This window comes from Scyliorhinus canicula, chromosome 6 (assembly GCF_902713615.1).
Source record: "Scyliorhinus canicula chromosome 6, sScyCan1.1, whole genome shotgun sequence".
Classification (NCBI taxonomy): Eukaryota; Metazoa; Chordata; class Chondrichthyes; order Carcharhiniformes; family Scyliorhinidae; genus Scyliorhinus; species Scyliorhinus canicula.
This window is the reverse complement of record NC_052151.1, coordinates 84,832,183-84,857,222: the sequence shown is the minus strand read 5'-3', so window position 1 is coordinate 84,857,222 and position 25,040 is coordinate 84,832,183. Positions and strand designations below refer to the sequence as shown.

Here is a 25,040-nt window from a genome sequence, read left to right as displayed (position 1 = left end):
ATAAGACACAACTGAGCTCAGCCTGTTTTCCTTTGTGTTTTGACAATCCCCAGCGGTAACCTGTTGTTGCAGGTTTCTACTCATGGCAACCGAGTTTGTTTTGGGTGGAGCATGCGGCAGGTTTCTCTCCAAGGGGTTTTCCTTCGGATTTACAGATAATTTTTCGCTTCCTCCGGGGCTGCGACCATTGTTTGGCTCCCCCCTCACCAGCATTCATGTAGCGACAATTTCAGTTATTTATCATTTCTTCGGGTGCCTACAAGCGCCAGTTTGTATGTGATGGATTCAAGATTGAGTCTGCCGGCCTTTGCGGGTCATCCAAAACCCAGAGCTTTATTTTGAAGATGTTAACACTACAGGGCTGTGATGTTAGGCTGCCTGGTTACCCGCACGAACGGCCGATGATGTAACCTCCAATGACATCACGCAATCGTTCTTTTAAAGTGCCTCTGTTCAGCTACAAGGCTGCTTGTGAGGAAACAAAAACACTATAAAGACGCAAAATCTATCCAAGACTCCAACACAAATTTGCAGCCACAAGACTACTGAGCAGAGACCGAGCATTTCTGGGTCCTTTCCAGATTTCCATCACTGCAGAGCATCTGATGCCTGACCTTTGCCTTCCATTGCGATGGTGCACTGCTATTGTTAAAGAGCAGGGGAATGGGCCTAATTGCATAGCTTTTTCAAAGAACCAGGATTGACAATTGAAGCAATGGCTCCAATTTGATCTCCGATTTCTAGTTAGAATGATGCCAAGTCTGACGAGTGTGAGACATTTCCTCCTCTTATATTTTTAATGGTCTTAATTGAAATTACTTCTCAACCTCCTTGGGAAAATGGAAACACAGTGTAGCAGCCTATAAATGAGCATAGTCTTATTTTGAAAAGGCAGAAATATGAACCAAGTGGCAACTTAAAAAGTGGCACATTGATAGCAAACAGACACTCACCTTAGGCTGGGGCTAATGCACATTGTGTATTGAAAGGAAGAGAGATTTAATATCCAGCTAATTTATGTAAAAAATCCTTGATCCTTACACTGATGTCAAATGTACAAAAGCACCTGCTATTAACATCCCTCACATGGACGAAAAAAAAATTAAATTCATACAAAAATGGATGCAGCAAATCTGAAATAAAGACTGAAAATACTGAAAGTACTCGGCAGGTCAGGCAGCGCCTCTAGGAAAATAATTCGATAATTGTACTTGAATTTAATCTTACGTGAACTGTGCAATATCAAAACTGTTAAATGATTGTTTTCAAATGTTAACCAGGAGGCTCTAGTAGCTGCTAAAGACGCTCAGAGAAAGCTGACTGACGCTGAGCAATGCCAGTCAAAGGAGGCCCTCTGGGAAGAGTGCAAGCCATGCTTGAAGCAAACGTGCACACAGTTCTACTCCAGGGTTTGCAGAAGAGGCTTTGGGATGGTTGAAAAAGATGTAAGTACTATAATATTGTAAGAAGTCTGTAAGATAATTGCTATTTATTAAATGTTTACTGATGGCACTTTTGTTGAACGGCTTGGGACATTTTGCTCCATTAAAGGTACTTTAATATGCAAGTTGTTCTATTGACTTGCAGGTTATTGCTGTTTGGAAGAAACCAAAGCTTAACTGGAGATGTGAATCCCTGAATTGATTTGATTAATTTTTCCCACTTCAGGCTGCTGAATCCATAAAATCTACCTGGATGCTTAGGGTAACAAACAGACACCAATAACAATGGATCCATGTCAGGAAAGGATTGACAAGCTGGGTCTCTTGTGAGAGAAAGAAGGCTGAGGGGTGATCTTTCTAATTATGAAAATAGAGTGGATTTGAAGAGTGTTCCCTAATGTGGGGAAGGGCATAACCAAAGGCCTTCTATAGAATCATGGAATTTACAATGCAGAAGGAGGCCATTCAGCCAATTGAATCTGCACCAGCCCTCGGAAGGATCACCCTTCCTAAGCCCACACCTCCATCCTATCCTCACACCTCAAGCCTATCCCCATAACCCCATCTAACCCAACCCTTTGGACACTAAGGCCAATTTAGCATGGCCAATCCACCTAACCTGCACATCTTTGGACTGTGGGGGGAAACCGGAGCACCCGGAGGAAACCCACGCAGACATGGGGAGAACGTGCAGACTCTGCACAGATTGTCCATGTAAGGCAATCACCAAAAATTCCAATATGGAATTCGGAAGAACGTTTTTAATCAACAGAGGTGGTAAAAATGTGGAACTCGCTACCACAGGCAGTAGTTGAAGCAAATAGTTTAGATGCACTTAGGGGGAAGCTCAACTAACATATCAGGGAGCTGGGAATGGCGGGTGACAGTGGTAGAATCAGATGAGGAAAGATGGGAAGATGCTCAAGTGGAGCATAAATAAACTGATTGGGTAGAATGGCTTTTGTTTTAGTCCCTATGCTCTACATAATCCTACGTATTGCAGCAAATTAAAAAAACGGAATAAAATTGATTTAAAACGTTCATTGCTAAGCACGGTGCTAACAGGCCTTGGCCGTGCACAATGATGAATGAATTAGCCTGCCCCTGACTGAGTCAGACAGAAGCAGCGCTAGGTAGTAAATTGAGACATTAGAATTTTCTGGGCCATTGGCACTCTCAGCATGGGCAAGACAAAACATTGATAGAAACAGTGGGAAATTGGAGCCTTGTTGGTTTACAGCTATGTTGCTGGTCCATTGAGACAGGATTTTTGTTTACTGTTAGTGGAAATCACCAACCAAAAGCCATAAAAACCCTACAGTGCAGGAGGAGACCATTCGGCCCATCGGGTCTGCACCGACCCTCCGAAAGAGAACTCTATCTCGGCACACTCCCCCACAACTCCCCACATTGATCATGGCCAAGCTATGCACTTAACCTGCACATCGTTTGGACACAAAGGGCAATTTAGCATGGCCAATCAACTTAACCTGTACATCTTTCGACTTCATGATTACACCTGAACATTCTGTTGAAACTGTAAAAATAAAGGCCTACCCTAAATCTCCCAAGTAAACAGTAAGGACTGGATTTTCCCTGAGTCAAGATTGTTCAGGAGCCTTTTACAAATGGCAGCCAGTACGCAATTCTGGGATTCCTGACCCCGTTTCCAATTTTAAGGGTGCAGTTGGTTTGAATCAAAAGCCCACAAGCTGCACTCCAAACCTGGTTGGCTGCATTATGGGGATAGGTATGCCCTAGATCTCTGCAATTTCCATGGAGTTGGGCCAGATTTTCATTGAGTCATGGTTCACGGCAGCACAGGTGTCAGGAACCATAGTCTGCATGAGGGGACCTTTTAAAATAGCTCAAAACATCTTCCTCATACCCCTGCACCACCACCATGGTATAATCCCAAAATTAATTGCTAATTAATTTCACCTTCGTAACATCAGTCCTACCACAACTCACCTGCTGTTGAAACCCTCATCCATGTCTTTGTTATCTCGAGACTTAACTATTCCAAGAATGTGGTCTCTCACATTCCACCCTTCGAAAGCCTGAGGTCATCCAAAACTCTGCTGTCCTTATGTCAACTCGCAGCAAGTCCTGTCCCCCATCAGCTTACATTGACTCCTGGTCAAGAAGCATCTTTAGTTTTAAATTCTTCACCGTGTTTTCAAATCCCTCCATAGCCTCACCCCTCCCTATCTCTGTAATCCCCTCCAACCCCACAATCCTCCAAGATATCTGTGCCCCTCTAACTGCCCTCTTGCGTTATAATTCAGTTATAATTGCTTCATCATTGGCAACCTTATCTTCTGTTGCACAGGCCCCCAAGTTCTGGAAAATCCCAAACCTTCATCTCTGCACTTTTTCCTACCTAATGCTCTCTCTTCAGATGCTCCTTAAAACCAATCTCTTCTTATGTATCTCGGCATCATGTTATGCTTTTGTGAACTGGACGCTGAATTGAGATGCCCAAAAAGAGTCACTCCTGTTGGGTCCTATTTTCGCAACTCAAATGACCAACGTTCCAGAGAAGGGCAAAGAAAACACTTCAAAGACACTCTGAATCTCTCCCTGAAACATGGCAGCATTGGCATTAAGGACTGGAAGAACTTGCTGCCAATAGTTTAAAATGGTGACCACTTGTGCACCACATGTTGAGACAAACGTCTTAATGATGCGGCAGAGAAGGAAAGGGAAGAAAGCAATTGCTGAACTCCAGACCCACTACGTCATGAAAGATCCTGCCCCATGTGCCCAAAATTCTCAAGAACGAGAATCTGTCTATTCAGTAACATGAAGATCCATGGCAGAAAGTCATGACCCTGAATAGACGTCATCCTCAAAACAAGGGACTGCCACACCAAGCACACCTGTGAAACACATGAGATGCCTCACTGTGTCAATGGTGCTATATAAATATGATTTTTTGTTGTTATAATTGATAAGCTACTTGGTTGTAAATAGTTACAATAAAATAAAAGATAAAGAAAACTACTTAGATTCCCAAAGCTTTGCTCACGAACATATGGCAGACGATGGGCTGGCCTGGCCAATTTGGAAGAACATAGAATTCCTACAGTGCAAAAGGAGGCCATTCAGCCCATTGAGTCCACACCAACCCTCTGAAAGAGCACCTTGCCCTCTGCCCTGCCCTATTCCTGTAACACCATAACCCCACCTAATCTCCACATCCCTGGACACTAAGGGCTACAGTTTAACCAAGGAGCAACATGACAAGACTTCCTTACAGAACCATTTATTTATGAGTAAACAGCACAGCCCAGGGCATGTCCTGATCCATCAGCAGTAAAGACTCTCCAGAGACTGGAGAAAAGATGATGCATATTCATGTGAAAATGTTCTTGGATATCCTTAATATTAATGCATGGCTTCAAGTCAGACATGGATAAAGATACTTTGTGATGATGCAGCCTTAGGACAACACTGCTGTTGAGTCAGAGACATGTCCTCATTCCAAACTTCTTAAACTGCTTCATTTCTGGGCATCGCTCCATTAAGGTCAAGAGTAGGGGTGCTCTGTTCCCCAATGATTCCAAATGGTCAACAGAGGAACTCCTGTGATGTTGAAGTAGTTCATGCTGGTCTGCAGTGGGATCCGGATAATATCCAGGATCTAAGTGGTAGATAGCATTCATGTCCCCAAACAATGCCAGATAATGATCATCTCTAACACGAGAAATCTCAACCACCTCTTCCAATTTGCAACAAAATCACCAATATGGAAACCTCCACCATAAATATTTTGGGTGTCACCTTTTCGGGGATCACCATTGACTGGAAGTTTAATCTTCGCAGAGCCGAAGCGAGGCAATTTACAATGAGTGACTCCCTTCCTACCCCTCAAAGCCTCTTCACCAACTACATACAATTTGCAAGCCAGAAAATTGAAGAAATCTGGACAGGGTCAGCTATGGCTGCATAAGGAAACAACGTTTTCCAGAGCAGAGCATTTTGCTTGATGGCCACCCTGCCACGGACTCGATGCGCACTCCCTCCAGCACTGGCATATTGTGTTTGTAGAATTTCCAGTTTGGAGCAACTGCAGCAACACATCAAGGTTACTTCACTGACTCCTTTTTACTATATATAAAGAGAAAAAGATTAGCAAAGAGAGGTATTTTAATTTGCTGAGAGCGGCTTCATTGGTTTTATTTCCATGGTGATATTAGGAGCTGAATTGTCACTGCTTATTACATTGTTGTGGAATGCAGGACTTTTACATGTGAGGAATGATGTTCACTGGCATCCCACTATTACCTGATATTGATTGGAAATTGAGGGTGATATCCTGTTGTTTTCAGTCATTGGCCGGGATCTGGTCCTGCCGTTGTCAATGGGATTTCCTATTGAATCCACCCCATGCCACTGGGAAACCCATGGTAGGTGTGCACCATCGGTGGGACTAGAAGATTCCGCTGGCATGAACAGTCAAAGGATCTCGCCCTTCATTTTTGGGATATGGCTTCTCTTATTCCCTGCTCCTCTTATTTCCCCACAGTTTATGCACCTGCCTTGCAAGTTGTGAATCCTGTATTTCACTAAAATGGCTAGCCTTCCTTCACATTTTAGCCGCAGTGTAAAGTTTCAACAAACAATTTACGTGAAGAGAACATGACATAGCTGACCCTGCCATCATTTAATATTCACATACACAAACACACACACATCCTAACCAGGGAACACAGTAATCAGTAGCAGGAACCGTGGCCAATTTTGTATCTTAATACCAAATATAGATTCTGGTCTATATGATTCAGTACCAAATAATTCTTTCTGTTGAACTATCAGGACCTTGTTAGTCTATCTCTATTTAAGATTGATGCAATTTTAACATCAACAACTATGATAACAATGTGAGTAAATTATACAAAGGTTTTATTATCTTCTGTAAATGAGAATTTCCTGAAACTCAGAATAATTTGTTTTTGGTAGGAACACGTGCGCATAATTGTTCTGATTGTAAGTCATCTGTGGGTCTGCTGAAAACATCTAACAGTGCTAAAATAATGATAGATAATTCTCATGTTTTCATTAGCAAGCCAGCTTATTTGAACTAAGAGGCAAGTTGAGAATCAACAATGAAATCCTACTGTAAACCTACTATCCATTTGTTCACCGTTAAACTTTGGAATCTAATCTACCTACTTTTTTCAACAGGTAGAAAGATTCTTTAATGAAACACCTCTGCTTTCTGTATGGCTGAATGGGAATAAATTCAATTCACTGATTGAAAAAAATGCAGAGCAGGGTGCACGATTTGAACATGTTGAAAGACAGTTTGAAGACATCGATGAAATGTTCAGAGAAAGCATGAGGGCCTTTGATGGAACAGATAAATTGGTTGAGCGTCCCGTCAACAACTTTGGAATGTTCCCGAAGCAGTTTTCTTTGTTTCCAGATTCATCCCTTTCCCCGTTTAAACCTTCCATGTTTAACAGCCACGGGATTCTTTCCACTTTCTTCGAGATGACTCAGCGGATGTTTGAGAAATTCCACAGAATTATGCATGATGCTGAATTAGACAGGGAAATTTTTCACGATTTAGGTAAGAAATATCTGGGGGTAGGATTGGCCTTAATAAAGTCTGTTTAAGAACGATACCTTACAACTCTTTACAGAAACTACTTAGACTGCTGTCAAGTTAATGAGTTAGAAAGTGGACTGTGCCAAATCTGTGTAGTCTTAAAAGTGCCCATAACCTGTTGAATATCCCAGATTTGTCTGGGCTTGTTAAATATCGGAAAATGGTCCAGTTGGAGCATCTGCATATAAAGGAACTTGCCAGATTTTAAATGGTTATTCCACTTTCCACAGAATCCTGAGTTAGCCTCGGAAGTGGGAACTCCTGGTGTAAAGAATCTCCAACTCTTTGCATTTTTTGCTTTTGTAAGTGTTCGGCTGCACCCCGTTTCAAATGATCAGAAATTACCTGCGCAGCCTCAGACCGAAAGGACAATTCTTTAAAACCTGAGATAAGGAGGAAGTTCTTCTGCCAGAGGGTAGTGAATCTGTGGATCTCATTGCTGCAGAAGGCTGTCGCGGCCAAGTCACGGACTGTCTTTAAGACAGAGATAGATAGGTTCCTGATTCAATAAGAAGATCGGGGTTACGGGGAGAAGGCAGGAGAATGGGAACGAGAAACATACCAGCCATAATTGAATGGCGGAGCAGACCCAATGAGCCAAATGATCTAATTCTGCTCCTATATCTTATGGTCTCTTACAACACCAGGTTAAAGTCCAAGAGGTTTGTTTCAAACACTAGCTTTCGGAGCACTGCTCCTTCCTCACCTGAGGAAGGAGCAGTGCTCCGAAAGCTAGTGTTTGAAACAAACCTCTTGGACTTTAACCTGGTGTTGTAAGACTTCTTACTGTGCTCACCCCAGTCCAACGCCGGCATCTCCACATTATGGTCTCCTGTTGGAGATGGTCATTGCCTGGCATTGTGGCACAAATATGACTTGCCATCCATTACGATCTACTGGCACGACGAGGCTGTTAAATCTCGTGAGAGGCCTCTCCGGAGATTTAACGGTTTTTATGCCTCACAAGATTTAATGAGATCTCGTGTTGGCGTCACAATCTCACTCCCACCCACAATGGGTATTGCAGTCAGGCTCACTTGAATATGTTCATGCCAGAGTTACCCAAGATGCGGGATCTAACGACCATACATTGAAGAGCCCGAGCAAGCACCGTTTAGCACTGGTCTCCATCTACGTGGGCCAGGCCACTTTGGGGGAGGGACTCGCCCAAGCGATCGGGGGGCCCCTGGCTGGTCGGGCTCGGGGCAGGGTGATGCCACCCACACTGTGGCACTGCCAGCTTGGTACCCTGGCAGTGCCACGTGGGAACCCTGGCATTGGCCAGTCTGGCAGTGCCAAGATGCCTGGATGACATCTTGCTCACGCCGAGGATCGGGCCCAGGGGTGCCCTTATGAGGTGGGGTGCGTGATCTCGAGGACACCCTCATTGGGGAGGAAGGGGGTCCAGATAAAGTGGTAGGGGGGGTTCGGAGATTAGGGCGACATTTACGATCTCTTCCTGCAGGAACTCGTCAGTGCTGGAAATGAGACTAAGTACGTCCTCAGTGGGGAGTTCCTCACCGAGGCCCAGAAATGAAGCAGAGTCCCATTTAATAGCGAGGTTATTCTCTGCTTTACCAGTGTCGGGAAACACCCGGCTAAACATGCCCGACACGGGACTCTGTTTCACTTTCTGTTAAATCGCAACCTCAATCTCTGCACATCTTTGGACACTAATGACCAATTTAGCATGGTCAATCTACCTAACCTTCTCCTCTTTGGACACTAAGGGACAATTTTTGCATGACCAATCCATCTAATCTGCACATCTTTGGACTGTGGGAGGAACTGGAGCACCCGGAGGAAACCCACGCAGACACTGGGAGAAACGTACAAATTCCACAGAGTTTCATTTCAATAGGGGTGTAATACACTTGTTAGATTACATTTTGCAGTTCTGTGAACAGATGGAAACCATATTATAAAACAGATATTGAGGCACTGGATAAGGTGAAAAAAGAGATTTACTAAAATTATTAGGTTGGTCATTCCTGTCAGGACAGATTGACGTTGACTGTTTTCTCTAGAAAGCAGAGGTTTGAGGAGTGGCCTGACAGAGGTCTTCAGGGCTATGATGGGGCAGACATAGAAAAGATGTTTCCACTTGCATGTGCCACCATAACAAGCAAGCTAGTTACTAATGAATCCAATAGGGAATTCAGGAGAAACTATTTATACCCAGAAAGTTGTTAGAATGTTGAACTTCCTACCACAAGGAGTAGTTGTGGCAAAGTTAAGGGGAAGCTAGATAAGCACATGAGGAGGAAGGATATGTTGATGGGGTTAGATAAAGTGGAACAGCAGGAAGCTTTTGTGAAAAGTAAAACAGCAGTGCAACCTATTGATCTAAATGACCAGTTTTAGTGCCGCAGAAGCATTTACTAACGCAGCTGATTTATCCTCATTCCCATGAAAACTTCTTTTGTTTTTACTAATAATTTAATTTCATTTTTAATAGATGGACAGAACGTGACAAATTCAACAGAAGGACAAGATCAGTTCATCTGCCGTGAAATACGTCGGAACTCCTCGGGATGCATGAAACTTTCAGACAAGTGTGAAAAATGCAAGGAACTGATGTCCTTAGGTAAATAATAGCTTTCAAGTGATTAAATTGTGAAAGAAGATAAGGAAAGAAACTAAGAAAAGCCCTTTTTGTTTCAGGGGAGTGGATGTAGTTTTTTTGTTTTGCTACTTTTAATAGGTTTTCAGCAATTGAAAAACAAATGTTCTTTGAGGTAAAAACACTGCTTTCTATTAGCTAGTATCCAATTTAAATTCACATTGAACCGCAAGTGAAATCCTTCTGGGCTTTAAGCAATGCATTTGGGAGGACTAACAAGGCAAGGAAATACACAATGAATGGCAGGACACTAGGAGTGGACCAGAGGGACCTTGGTGTATGTCTAAATATCACTGAAGGCAACAGGACACGTAGATATGGTGGTTAAGAAGGCATAAGGGATACTTGCCTTTATTAACCGAGGCATAGAACATAAGAGCAGGGAGATTATGATGAGCTGTATAAAATGTTCCTCGGGTCATACCCAGAGTACTGTGTGCAGTTCTGGTCACCTGGTGGTGATTGCACTATAGAGGGTGCAGAGGAGATTTACAAGGACATTGCCTGGGCTGGAGCGTTTCGGCTACTATGAGAGGCTGGATAGGCTGGGATTGTTTGCTGAGTGCAGAGAAGGCTGAGGGAGCACTTATGGGACATAGGTACGGTAGATAGGAAGAAATCTTTTTCCTTTAGTCGAGGTGTCAATAACCAGGGAGCATAGTTTTAAGGTAAGGGGCAGGAGATTTGGAGGGCATTTGAGGAAATGTATTTTCACCCAGGCAGCGGCCCAGTGGCATTGTCACTAGACTAGTAATCCAGGTTAATGCACTGGGTACCAGTGTTCGAATCCCACCAGGGCAGATGGTAGAATTTGAATTTAATGTGAAAAACTGGAATTAAAAGTCCAATGATGATCATGAAACCATTGTCAATTTCCATTTAAAAACACATCTGGTTCACTAATGTCCTTTAGGGAAGGAAGTCTGTAACCCTTACCTGGTCTGGTCTACATGACTCCAGACCCACAGCAATGTGGCTGACTCTTAAATGCCCTCAGGAATGGGCAATAAATGCTGGCCCAGCCAGTGATGCCCACATCCCCTAAATGAATAAAGAAGGCTAGGGTGGGGATCTGGAGGTCACTTTCTGAAAGGGTGGTGGGGGCAGGAACCCTCGTATGCATTTAGATGAGCACTTGAAATATCATAGCATTCAAGGCTATGGATCAAGTGCTGGAAAATAGGATTAGAATAGTTAGGTGTTTGATGGTCAGTGCAGACACGATGGGCCAAAGGGCCTCATTCAGAGCTGCAAATCTCTATGGGTGGGATTTTCTGCGCAACCGGCTGAGTGTTTTTCAGTGACAGAGGTGGCCCGTCCGCAGGATCTTCTGGTCCTGTCATTGTCGACGGGATTTCTCACTGAATGCACCCCTCATCTCGCCAGGAGAACTGAGGCGGGCTGCGCCATCGGTGGGACTGGAAAATCCTGCCGGGGTGAACAGGCGGTAAATTCCAGCCTATGTTTCTATGGCTATTTCAATTTTAAAACTCTGTAGCATTCGCTCATAACACTGGTGAGAGACTGAGAGAACCCCCGTGAAATATAAGGACCAGGGCCTATTGGATCTAGACTCAAAGAGAATATTTACAGTGCGTTTAATTTATTATGTTTTGATATTTCTTTGCTACCAATTATTTTCCAAAAAAGTTGTTAAAATAACTACATTCAGCTGTTAGCCAGCCTTCCAAGCCTGCCAGGGTCACACTGAAATGCTCCTTCCTGTTACACACAGGTGATTGAGCAAACAGATGTTCCTTTAGATATTAACCTTGGCTTAGTGACACATTCCTGCCTCAGAAAGTCATGGGTACAAATCCCACTCTGGAGACTTGAGCGTGCTACCCAGACTGACGCTTCATTGCAGCATGGAGCAAGTTCTGAACTGCCTTTGGATGAGATGGTAAACCAAGGTCTCACTGCTCTTTCAAGTGGGTGTAAAAGACTCCCTGGTGCCTTCCAAAAACAACCAAGAGTGTTTTCTTGGTCTACTGGCCATTATTAACCCATCATAACTTTCAACTTCTTGTAAACAAATTATTGAGTCATTATGTATTTGCTGATATAAGTGCAAGTCCTTTCCAATTAAAATGCATTTCATCATACCTTAACTGAAATTCTTCTTGTGCAATATTGAGGAATTGCCAGGGTGGTGGTCTCTACATTAAAAAATAGGTGGCGATGAAGGGAAAGAAAATTGCTGTGACCAAAATTATATGTCTGCTAAATTATTAACTGCTCTCCTTGTCTGTCTGTTCATGTCCATGTAATTGTTGTTGTTTGCATTTAAACCAATTAAGCACATCCACCCAGCCATTTTCAATTTTGGCAGGAAAGAAATTGACTTTAAAATTGATCCTTGGCAAATATCAAAATCATGAAAATGACAAATGCTACATTTCAAATCTCTCACGTGTCTGAGTCAGAAGCCTGAGCGTGATGTGATGTGTGGCGATAATTACATAGAACATCATGGACCTTTTCTTTCTCAGCCCAGGAATCCATGCCTTAAAGCAAATCTCTGAACTCCGCTCTAAGGGAGGAATTATTTCTAGAGCAGTAGCTGCAACCAGAGAGCATTTGTACTTCATTGTTAGTTATTCTAAAGTCAGCCGTTTATTATTATGCTGTTATTTATGAACCTATTTTGTGTCTGTCCAATAGAAAAAAAATATTTGAATGAAGTATGATATTAAATGCTACCAGCTATCTGCATTATATTATATAGATGAAAGTTCAGGGAAATTAGATTAGAGTAAATGGGCATGCCTGCGTGGGTTTTCACCCCCACAACCCAAAGATGTGCAGGTTAGGTGGATTGGTGACGCTAAATTGCCCCTTAATTGGAAAAAAAAAATTGAGTACTCTAAATTTATATTAAAAAGATAAATTACATTGTCCATAAGGCATGACTATGTTAGGTTGTTGATTGGTTAGTCTGTGGGACAGCTCTACCAATTTTGGCAGAAGACCCCAGAGGTTAGTAAGGAGGACTTTGCTAATTCCGGTACCTCTGTCAATTACCATACCAGGTACTGCACCACCATTTGGGACTTGCGTGCAATTGGCGATTTATTATAAAATCATCATGGCATTTCGCAGGGTTTATCCCTTGCATCACATTTTGCCTTGGTGTATTGGCGGTATCAGGCTGTTCACACAGGTGGTGGGATCTTCCAGTCCTGCCAACAGCGCACTCCCACTTCCCAGCAGCGTAGGGTGGATTCAGTGGCAATTCCCATTGACGGCTGTGTGACCTGAAGATTCTGCCGCTGGACCACGACGAGCTGCCTCCCGCTGCCAAGAAACATGCCACGAGGAGGCTAGAGAATCTCGCCCACCATCTTTGTTGAGTCACTAAACTGCCTGCTCAGATGTATGTAAATGATTTAATTATATGATTTAAAGAAGAGCAGGGGAGCTCGATCATTAGTCCAGTCAGCATTTATCCATCAACTCACACAGATTAGCTGCACCATTTTCTCGTTGCTGTTCTGTGAGACCTTGCCTTGCTGTGTGTATTTGCCTGCTGAATTTGCCTACATGAATATCCAGTGTCCTGACGTGAACGGCGTTATACCAAAATATTTTAAACTAATAAATCTTTTATGGACAATTCATTTACAATCAAACATCCTCTCATATAGATGGATGAACTGGAAGTAATATATTGGAACATAAATAAAGAAAACCATAATGTTTAAAGCATAAGGGAGCTGTTGAGGTATTGTATTTAAGATAGATAGGCATTAGCTGGAGAAGGAGATAGAGTTATGCTGACAGAGTTAGATGATGTAATGGTTATGAAAGAAGCAAGTTAGATAAAAATGAATACATTGAAACTAGAAAAACCAATATAAGTGAATAGAAAATAAGTTATTGTATAATACAATTCTGCTCTGAACTGTGATCCGCCTTGCTTTAACCAAACAAAACATTTTTTAAAACTGCAGGAGCAGTCCTGGCCCATCCTATTATAAAGTACTGTAATTGGAAAGCAGGGAATTATTTAGCAATTTGTTTGAAAGATAAGTCATGCCATGGAATAACAAGATTTGGCATAACAAAAGTTGTTTATTATAGAGGGGGACCTTTTTGTCAGACATTTACCCAGTTTCTTCACCCTGCTAGTTTCCAAATTGGACATCAACAAAGTAGAATTATGAACAGTCACCCATCTATTAATAATAAGCTGCATGACGTTATTTTAATGATTAGGATTTCTCTATGACTCATTTGTTTTTCTCCTCTTCATTTCAGAGTGTTTTGATGTGGATCACAAACCTTTACGAAAGGCGTTTGAAGGGGCTTTGGCAATGGCAGAGCATTTTACAAAGAAATATGACGGTCTAATGAAAGAATTTCAGAAGAGGATGGAAAACAGCACAAAGGAGTTAGAGCTGCTGAACAAACAGTTTGGATGGGTGTCTAAACTGGCAAATTATACGCAGAGCCCCGATGGATCATTTCATGTTAAAGCTGTGAGTTTGAAGGGCAGATACAGATGATGGGGTATCCAAACTTTCAAAGATCAAAGGCCAGAAAAATAAGTTGTATATCAACAAAGAGCAACCAGTTTGAAACATCAGTATAATTTTTCTGATCCCAAAAGCAAGAGCAAATGTGGTTAAGAGCCAAAACAATTTGTGCCCAAGGCCCAACTATCTTCATCTGCTTCATTAAGAGGGTCAAAGGTGGGATGTCCACTGATGATTCAGCACAGTTCGATCCCATTCATAATTTGTCAGATAATGAAGTCTTCTGTATTTGCATGCAGCAAGACCTAGACAGTATTTAGGCGTGGGCTGATATGTGAGAAGTAACATTCATGCCGTACAAGTGCTAGGCAATGACCAACTCCAGCAAGGGAAAGTCTAATCACCTTCCCTTCACATTCAATAGCATTGTGATTGTTGAATGCCTCTACCATCAACATCCTGGAGGAGTAATCATTGAGCTGAAACTGAAGTGAATCAATCACATAAATATAATGACTACAAGAGCAGGTATTTTATAGCAAGCAACTTGGTGGGTGACATAAAAGGCATAAGTCAGGTCTGCAATGGAATACTCATCAACTTGGCTGGAATGAGTGCAACTCCAAATCTATTCAAACATGAGAGATAGGAACAAAACAAGGCTATTTTGCCCACCAAGCCTGCTCCACTATTCAGTAAGATCATGGATGGTCCTCTGCCTTAATTCTACCATCCCACACTATTCCCACTTCCTTCAAAGTACAAAGTTAAGTACAACACAGGAACAGACCCTATGGCCCTCCAAGCCTTTGCCGATCATGATGTCCTAACTGAAAACAAAACCTTCTGCCCTTGCTCAGTCCAGATCCCTCTATTTCCTCCCTATTGACGTACCCATCCAGGTGCCTCTTAAATGTTGTTAATGTGCCTGATTCCACCACATGCTCTGGCAGCACGTTTCAGGCACCCACCACTCTGTGTGGAAAAACTTCCCCACACATCTCCCTTAAACTTTCCCCTTCTCACTTTGAACCTGTACCCTCTTGTAATTGCCATTCCACCCTTGGAAAAAGCCTCTGACTAATCACCCTGTCTATGCCTCTCATGATTTTGTAGACGTCTATCAGGTTTCCCCTCAGCCTCTGTCTTTCCAGTGAAAACAATCCTAGTGTATTCAACCTCTCCACATAGCCAACACCCTCGAGACCAGGCAACATCCTGGTGAACCTTCTTTGAACTCTCTCCAAAGTTTCCACGTCCTTCTGATAATGTGGTGACCAGAACTGCACACAAAACTCCAAATGCAGCCTAACCAAGGTTTTATACAGCTGCAACATGATTTTCCAACTCCTGTACACATATGTTCCGGCTGATGAATGCAAGCGTGCCATATGCCTTTTTAATCACCTTAGCCACCTGTGTTGCCACTTTTAGGGAACTGTGGACCTGCACACCCAGATCCCTCTGAATGTTAATATTCCTAAGGGTTCAGTCATTTACAATACAATTCATACCTAGATTTGAGCCTCCAAATACATCACCTTGCATTTGTCTGGAATAAACTCCATCTGCCATTTCTGTGCCCAATTCTCCAATCTATCTATATCCTGTTGTATCTTCTGACAATCCTCGGCACTATCAGCAACTCCGCCAATCTTGGTGTCATCCACAAACTTGCTAATCAGACCACCCATATTTTTCTCCAGATCATTTCTATATACTACAAACAACAGAGGTCCCAGCACTGATCTCTGCGGAATACCACTAGCTACAGATTTCCATTCTGCTGATAAACACCCTTCCACCGCTACTCTGTCTTCTATAACCGAGCCAAGCCAGCAATTGCCTGTTTCATTGGTACCCCAAATACTACATTCACTCCCTGGAATTTAAATGCATAGAAGAAGAAGGATAGCAAATGATTGAGAACACCACCACCCTCAAGTTCCCATCCATATCACATATCATCCTTGCTTGGCCCAACACAAATTTCTCAGAAACAGCTAGGCATTTTGGAAAATGGGGGGTAAAAAAATCAGTCATCTGCAGATATTATTTGCAGTAACATCATTGAAGCTTTCTCGTTGCAAGAATGAATACAGTGTGTGAGATTTTCATTGTAATCTGCAACAGCCCACCCTCTCGAATATCACTTGATACCAGTCTACACCTTCAGAATGGCACAGATTATAGCTCTGATGACAATCGGGAAAGATTAGATAGCAGCTATTAATTTAAGAGGTTAAACTGCCTTTCCCTCCTTCGTTTCATCATATCCAAGAAGTTCTGAATGTTAAAATGAAATGTAATTTTTTGCTTTCTTGTAATGCCCTGCTCCGCCACTTGAAAACTTTTCACAGCGACACAAGAACCAATCGTCAACAGCTACCTATCGGGCTGCCGTACCAGGTTGTGATGCAGCCTGATAGAATGCTTTCTATGGTGCATCTGTAAAAAATTGGTAAAAGTCAATGTGGACATGTCTGATTCCCTTAGTTTCCGGAGGAAGTATAGGCACTGTTGTGCTTTCTTGGTCGTAGCGTCGACATGGGTGGACCAGGTCAGATTGCTGGTGATCTGCACACCTAGGAATTTGAAGCTGTAAACCATCTCCAACCCATTGATGTAGACAAGGGTGTGTACAATACTTCGCTTCCTGAAATCAATGTCCAGCTCCTTAGGTTTTGCTGATTGTTGATGGAGAGATTGTTGTTACACCACGCCACTAGATTCTCTATCACCCTGCTATACTCTGACTCATCATTGTTAGAGATCCAACCCTCTATGGCCATGTCATCAGCAAACTTGCAGATGGAATTGGAGTCAGATTTTGCCATACAGTCATGTGTGTGTAGGGAGTATAGTAGGGGGCTAAGTCCGCAGCCTTTCAGACAATCATGGAGGAGGTGTTGTTATGTTTCCTCTAATTATAGTCTATGGGTCAGGAAGTTGAGGATTCAGTTGCAGAGGAAGGAGTCAACTCTTAGGTTTTGGAGTTTTGATATGAGCTAGACTAGGATTATGGTGTTGAAGGCGGAGCTGTAGTCAATGAATAGGAGTCTGATGTAGGAGACCTTGATGTCGAGATGCTCTAGGGATAAGTAATGCCAGGGAGATGGTATCTACTGTGGACTGATTATGGCGGTATGCAAATTTTGGTGGATCAAGGCATTCTGGAAGTATGGATTTGATGAGTCTCCTAAGCAACCTCTCGAAGAACTTCATAATGATAGATGTCAAGCCCACCGGACAGTAGTTGTTAAGGCTCGTTGCCTCGTTCTTCTTTAGCACCAGTATGATGGTCTTCTTGAAGTAGATAGGAGCCTCGTAACGGAGTAGAGAGAGGTTAAAGATGTCCGCGAGCACATCCGCCAGTTGAATCACGTAGGATCTGAATGCATGACCAGAGACTACATTGGGGAACGTACGTAATACTTTTTTTGGCATGCAATCATCTACACACTTGCTGATGAAGTCTGTGACAGTGGTAACATACTTGTTCAGGTTGTTCTTGAACATGGACCAGTCCACTGACTCCAAGCAGTCGTGTAGGAGGCTCTTCTACTACTTCGGATCGGCATTGAATGATCTTCTTAACCGGATTCTCCTGCTTCTGTTTTTGCTTGTGTGCCAGGAGAAGGAGCACTGTCTTGTGGTTTGATCTTCCGAAGTGCGTTCAGGGATGGATCGGACGTTTATGGAACAGTGGTCAAGATTATTGGTGCCCCTGGTGGCAGATGTGTTGGTGGAATTTTGGCAGTGCACACTTGAGGTGGCCTGATTGAAGTCCGCAGACTGGATGAACAAGGCCTCCGGGTGTTCTGTGTCATTGTTATTTATAGCGGTGTACAGTTCATAAGTGCCGTATTCATTTCCGCCTGGGATGGGATGTAGACCACCGTGATGATGGCAGAAGTGAACTCCAGTAAAAGGTAGCACGGGCGGCATTTCACAGTCAGATATTCCAGATCCAGGGATCAGTAGGTCGTCACAGGCGAGCATCCTTTGCTTTGCCTGATGACACTGTGCGGTTCATCCGGGGTGTATTGAGAAGTTGTCAGGTTGTATGGCACAGTCCGGTGAGGCAGGGGTGAGCCATGTCTCTGTGAAACCGAGCACACATCAGTCCCTTATTTCCCCAGAGTGGTACGTTTAGCTTTAAGCTTGTTCAGCTTGTTTTTGATCGCTTGGACTTTGCTGGGATAGGAGTCTTGAAACCTCATTGTTTTAGTCTCACCTATAGACTGTTGTATATCCCTCACTTCCTCGGTCAGAGGGTACTTCTGGATGGTCCCAGGATCCGATGGGAGAAGGGTAAATGTGTGCACCTGGCAGGCTCCTGGACACTAATTGCAATTTCAGGGTCACTCTGGTGGGGTCCCGGGCACTGGTTGGTATTTTGGGGTCGTCGTGGGGGGGGGGGGGGGTGAATGTTCGTGATCAGTTGGGCCCTGGGATTCCACGAGTACGCGTCTATCTTTCGGTGCATTTGGGTTGTCACATGGGATTTCTACCATTTTGGGGGTGTTAGCCGATGTTTGGGTCGCAGGCAGCGTCTTCCTGCATCAGGTTAAGCCGGCTCATGTTTGGTTCAAGCGATGGTGAACAGTCTCGATCTAATTTTGAGGTCATGCAACCTTTGTTCTGGACTAGTTTATCTCCATCTACCATAATGAATTCCTTAATCATGTTAAACAACTCAATTATTCCATACCAGAATCTTATGGGCTGGATTCTCCAATTGCCGACGCCGAAATCGCGTTCAGCGATTGGTCGGAGAATCCGTTTTTAACATCAAAATTGGGGTGGCGCTGAGTACGCCGCACGCCATTGTGACGTTACCTGAGGCCTTGCCCCGATGGGCCGAATTCCCGAAGGTGTGGAGTACATGTGCTCACAGTTTTCAGGGACCTCGTGTGGTGACTGCGGACTGTGCCCAGTGGCGCCATGGGCGGGGGGGGGGGGGGGGGGGGGGGGGGGGGGCTTGGGGGGGGGGGGGGGGGGGGTGACGAGAGCGAGTTACAGGGCGGCACTATCTGGCCGGCCAGTCGGCGCAATCGGAGTCATGTTGTACACCGCGGTCCTCGTGCACATGCACGGCCATGGACCCAGCAATTCTCCATCCATATCTGCCGATAAAGCCGGGATCTTTACATGGTGTGGTTGCTTGCCCCCACCTGGGGTGGTGCTGACTTTTTGGTCATAAGACTAGGCTCTGGCCATAGCCTGAAAATCGGAAAATTGAGCCCTATATTCTTCAGAGATGCAAGCCTTTCTCTGCAATCATCTGCGTAATTTAACATTTTCAGCCCAGGTATCATTCTGATGAATCTGTTTTGCATCAACACTCATTCTTCCTGTGGTATGGTGCCCAAAACTGAATGCAATACTCCAGATGTAACGTAGCTGGAGTTTTATACAGCTAAAGCATAATCAAATCACTCTGCTTCTCTACTGGTCCAAGTTTCACACCATTTAGAAAATAAACCTGATTTGGGGCGGTACAGTGGCCCAGTGGTATCACTGCTGCCTCACAGTACCGAGGACCTGGGTTCAATCCCAGCTCTGGGTCACTGGCCATGTGGAGTTTGCACATTCTCCCCGTGTCTGTGTAGATTTCACCCCCACAACCCAAAGATGTGCTGGGTAGGTGGACTGGTCCCAGTAAATTGCCCCTTAATTGGAAAACAAAGTGGGCACTTTAAATTTAAAAAATAGAAAATAAATCTGATTGATTTTTCTGCTGTTCAAACCCTACACTTGTCCACATTGAACACAATACATCTTTCAATGGCTCTTTACAACCCTTTTCTGCTCCATCTACACTGCTCATGGTGCTACCTAGCTGTGTACAGTCAGTAAATTTGGATGGATTGCACTCTATAGCGAAAATCTGAGTCCGGATCACAGATCCCTCGGACGACACCACTGCTCATATACAGCCAGTTGGAATGTATGCCCATTATCCCTACTCTCTGGCTGGGAATTTCTGCTCCATTCGCGTCTGGCTAATTCAGTGACAGGATCGGAAAGTAGCGCAGCAACTGAAAAGTCACATTTTACATTTTTCGTACACGAGGCGCAATTATCCTATTCTGTCATCAGTGACAGAGTGCATTTCTCGACATTGAGCGTCGGGAACACTATTTGAATACATCACCATATCATCCTCAGGCATCTACGCCTGAATCATCACCACCTGCCATCCTCCTGCTCAGCCTGGTCCAAGAACGCCCAAAATGGAGGAAAGGTATCTGGGAAGGAGCTGAACACCTTGCCGAGAGCAAACTGAAGCCAAGCGTTGACTGCAAAAGGAGTGCACGGCAATCCAGGAACCCCACCCACCCATTCCTCCAAGCACTGTCTGTCTCACCTGTGACAGAGACTGTAGATTATGCACTGGATTCCTCAGTCTGCTGAGAACTCCTTTTTAGAGTGAAAGCAACTCATCCGCGACTACCAAGGGAATGTCTAAGAAGAAGAGAAGCTACCCTTTTCCTTCAAGGTGGTAGAACTCTCAAGTTTGGAAGGTGCTGTCTCAGATGATGCATGGTGAGTTCCTGCAGTGCAACCTGTCGATGGTACATGCTTCTACCACTATTTCGGTGGTGGAGGGAGTGAATGTTTAAGATGGTGGGTGGGGTGCCAATCAAGCGTGCTGCTTTGTTTTGGATGGTGTAGAGCTTTTTGAGTGTTGTTGGAGCTTCACTCATCCAGGCAAGTGGAGAGTATTCCATTACACTCCTGACTTGTGCCTTGTAGGTGGTGGACAGGCTTTGGGGAGTCAGGATGTGAGTTACTCGCTGCAAGAGAACTTTTAGAATTTCAGGGCCTTTGATTTTGTTAACGTCTTTACGAAAAACATTCTGAGGTTTGTTTTTCAAGGAAAGAAAGCATTCAACAATATTTGAAATTGGGGCAGATATACAGGTTAATGAAGATTAGTGATTTTAATTTTACTAACCTCATGTTTTTTTCTCTGAATTTTACTGCAGGCATTAACTCCAGTTACATTCAACATCACAGGCAGTTGTAGCCCTCTGCTACCTCATTTAAGTGATCAGTCTTATTTTCAATTTAAAATACCCGATTCATTTTTTCCCAATAAAGGGACAATTTAACTACCTACCCTGCACATCTTTGAGTTGTGGGGGTGAGACCCACGCAGATACAGGGAGAATGTGCATACTCCACACGACACTGACAGTGACCCGGGGCTGGGATCGAACCTGGGTCCCCGGCGCTGTGAGGCAGCAGTGCTAACCACTGCACCACTGTGATGTCCTAAGTGATCAGTCTTTGAGTAACCGAATAAATGTTTATTTTAAACATTTAATATTAGCTTTAAAATAACTCCAATTGGAAAATCTGTGAATGGTCAACTAAAGCCCATTTTACTAAGGGTGGCAGCACAGACAAACTTCACCCACAGAGGTGCATTAATCAGCAAGGATCACTGGATGGCAAGCAGTGCAAGTCTTGGCTGACTTTGTGCCGTCTAACTCCAAATGTACTAAGTCCAAATGTTCAGATAGAAATCATGTTATTTATCTTCTTTCCTTTTTTGAGCATTTCGCTATCACACCAGACGGTGCATTAATTCATTGACTCATTGGTAGGCGGTCATTGATGTTAAAACAATCCCTTTTGTGTTTTGTGTCAATGCCTGTGCGGTGCATTACAAACCCTGTATGTTAACATGGTTGCAGGCTGTGAATTGATTTGCATCTCATTTAAAATACTTGTGAAGTAATGTCAAATAGAACCAAATTATTTAAGAATTATTTGCAAATGGGTGTAGATGCAAAAGATTATCCTTTCCTCCTTCCTGTCTGTGTCGTTTAGTTTAAAATTCACATTCATGGGCAGAACTATAGCAACACCATGACGATCTGCACACATGAAAGAATCTTCCTCAGACCCTAAAGTAATTCCCACATTGGCTGTGCCTATTTTATCCATGTTTGTTGCTGAATTCATTTTTGTTTGAAACTCCCAAGTTAAGACCTTCATTTGGATGAATAACTGTTGGTTATTAGTTATTACTCTGGAAAAGGAGAAGTGGCCAATGAGCTATGGGCAGGATTTTACCCCCGGTGTTGAGAAACAGCTTGTGACTTCCCAAACCCACCGCCAAAGGGGGAAACAGTCACTCATTGTTATTTTTACAGGGATAGGCCCTTGAATTGGCTGTCCTATGAAAGAGGGAAAGCAGACCATTGAAGCTGGAGGAAAAGGAGGCCTTCTGGCCCATCGAGTCTGCACCAACCCTCTGAAAGAGCACGCAACCTAGACCCACATTCCTGGTAGTCCACCTAACACGTACATGTGTGGACACTAAGGGCAATTTTTTTTAGCATGGCCAATCCATCTAACCTGCACATCTTTAGACGGATGAATCCGGAGCACCCAAGGAAACCCACACAGACATGGGGAGAACATGTAGTCTCCGCACAGACGTCACCCAAGACCAGAATTGAACCAGGGTTCTGGTGCTGTGAGGTAGCAGTGCTGACCACTATCCTACTGGAGGATAAATTGAGGCTAAATGCCCTCTATCCAATTGTTTTAAATCTTGCAGCCAAAGGCCACCACTCTACAGGGCCGCACGTGGTTGTTCCTGTATCCAGGCAGGGAGGGCCTCCAGGCCTGCATGGAGTCCTGGCCTCCAACCGCCTGAACTGGCTCCTGCCGTTGTGAGAACCTGGAGGCCCCCCTCATCCCACTTTGCTCCAACAGACCATAGTGTTTTGGCTCAGACAATTTAGTTCCTCCTTGGTGAACTGAGGAAATGCAGTGAGACATATGTGAATGGTAATAAACAGAAATCAATGGAAGGATCAAATATGACAGAAAAAGATACGAATTACGTTGACTAATATTGGGCTCACTAGTCTTTTCTGACTGTTCTTGTTTGAGGGAGGAGCAAGTACTGCTATTTGGTTGGCTCTGACTCAACTGAATTGGCTTACACCATTTACCACTCTTTTTTCCCCCTTCCCAGATAATGTCCAGATCCGCAAACGATGGTCCATCCAAAGATTCCGAAACCACTGTAACAGTCCAGATCTTTGATTCGCCTCCATTGACCTTCATGGTCCCAGGACAGAACAACATGGAGGACGCCGAGTTCTCAGAAATGCTGGCGCAGCAAGCATTAAAGTACTACAATGAGAACAGAATGTTACACGGCCCATCGGATCATAAGCTGGAGACCATGTGAGTATCACTGTTACTTCCAATGGTGTATTTGAAGGGGAGATGTATTTTATGGAATGGCGGTTCAGTATCGCTGCACTTTACGTTGCATGTCCAGTGGCAGAATATGGCCCAAGCCCTTAGTTTCATTCCTGGTGGGGTTTTTTTTTTTTAAATCACAGCGAGCTGATACAGAGTGCAGATTGGGAAAATCAATCTTCATTGCTTCGGTCATACATATTGTCAGTTGTAGATTGGTGGAAACCTGTTCGAAGGTCATGTTGGCCAGAATAAGTAAAATGCAAAAAACACCTACCCACCACCCATGGCAATGTCACTCCCACACATGGGCTTTACCCCCACCCACACCTAAGTGAGGACATCCCGCTATGGGGTCGCTGAGGGCCCTCCAATTCGGGCCTTCCCACATCCCCTTTCTGGCCCCCCTCTTCCAGAACCTTCACACCCCTCACCCCCAACCTTCTGGAGGCCCTTTCATACCGGCCCTTCGCGCCCCCCCATTCCTCTTTGGCATGGCCCCCCTCATGCCCTGATCCTTAGCGTCAGCCTGGCAGTGCTTCTGCCAACACCAAGGTGCCACCCTACCCTGTCTCCACCCAGGGGTCTCAAATAGCATGAGAAACAATCCATCTGGTCCACATTTGTATGGACCAGTGCTAATCAACGTCCGCCTAGGGACTACCTGGGGAGGCCAGGAGCTGGTTACATATGGTGTTAGCACGGTTAAGTGGGTTCTTAAAGTAGGTTAGCTCTCAAGGCGCAATGGCTGTCAGAACACCCCAGAAAGGTCGCATCGCATCCCCGTTCAGGCGCAACATGGCCAGATGATTGCATTCTCCGTATTGAAGCAAAATACCATGGACACTGCAAGTCTGAATATTTACTTTTAAATATATATATATATATTAACATTAAATATTGAATATTTGTCCATAATCTTTCATTTATTCTTTTACAGAGAAGCGTGAAGGGAGCAAGTTCTCGCTTTATCTGCTTTGAAGACTACTTCCATAAACCTTATTGTTATAGCAAATAGGTTTATAGCACAAAGCTACTGAAAATCTCTCTGCACTAATATGTTGCTGGCAGACTGCACAACGCTAAATCCCCTGAACATGAATTACTAAATAAATGCTATTGTATGCAAGAAGAAACCAACAAGATTTACGGCTGTCATTTACTTTTAAATATAGTTCATTTCACTCTGTTTGATGATTCATATATAAACTGCTGGCTTCATGTACTCTTAGCACATTTTAGCCTGTGATCTGCAGAGAAAGAAATGCACCACAGTTTCTTTTGAAACACATTGCAGGGGTTCCAATAAAGGAGTTGATAGGAATGGGTGGATGGGATTGGAGGAACAACACCCAATCTTTGAGGACAGTTGGGGGCGAGTAGATTAGTTTTTCATTTTATTGACATAATTTAACTGAGGGGAAAAAAGTTTGGGGGGGGGTGGTTGAGAGTAGTTCAGAGAAAGGGGGTTTTGTCTATGACTTGCTCAGCGTTTAGTTTTTAGTACCTACATCTGAAATAAATTGTTAAATGTGGAAATTAGTTTTTAAAATCTTATTAATTTATAATAGTTATTGATGTAACAGGTAATCATGGAAATAAATTGTGTTAGGTTCACACCAATTATTCTATTTCTCCTCATG

General features: G+C 43.8%; 1 protein-coding gene across 1 annotated transcript in view; it reads left to right on the top strand.

The window, feature by feature from the left end:
- Window positions 1-24,537, top strand: part of clu (clusterin) — a 58,776-nt gene extending 34,239 nt beyond the window's left edge. Inside the window, exons 4-9 of the mRNA XM_038799602.1 lie at window positions 1,281-1,445; window positions 6,633-7,020; window positions 9,518-9,646; window positions 13,943-14,163; window positions 23,165-23,379; window positions 24,338-24,537. Of these exons, the coding sequence (XP_038655530.1) occupies window positions 1,281-1,445; window positions 6,633-7,020; window positions 9,518-9,646; window positions 13,943-14,163; window positions 23,165-23,379; window positions 24,338-24,347 (1,128 nt within the window). The 3' untranslated portion in view covers window positions 24,348-24,537. The remainder of the gene's footprint in view (window positions 1-1,280; window positions 1,446-6,632; window positions 7,021-9,517; window positions 9,647-13,942; window positions 14,164-23,164; window positions 23,380-24,337) is intronic.
- The last annotated feature ends 503 nt before the right edge of the window (window positions 24,538-25,040 follow it).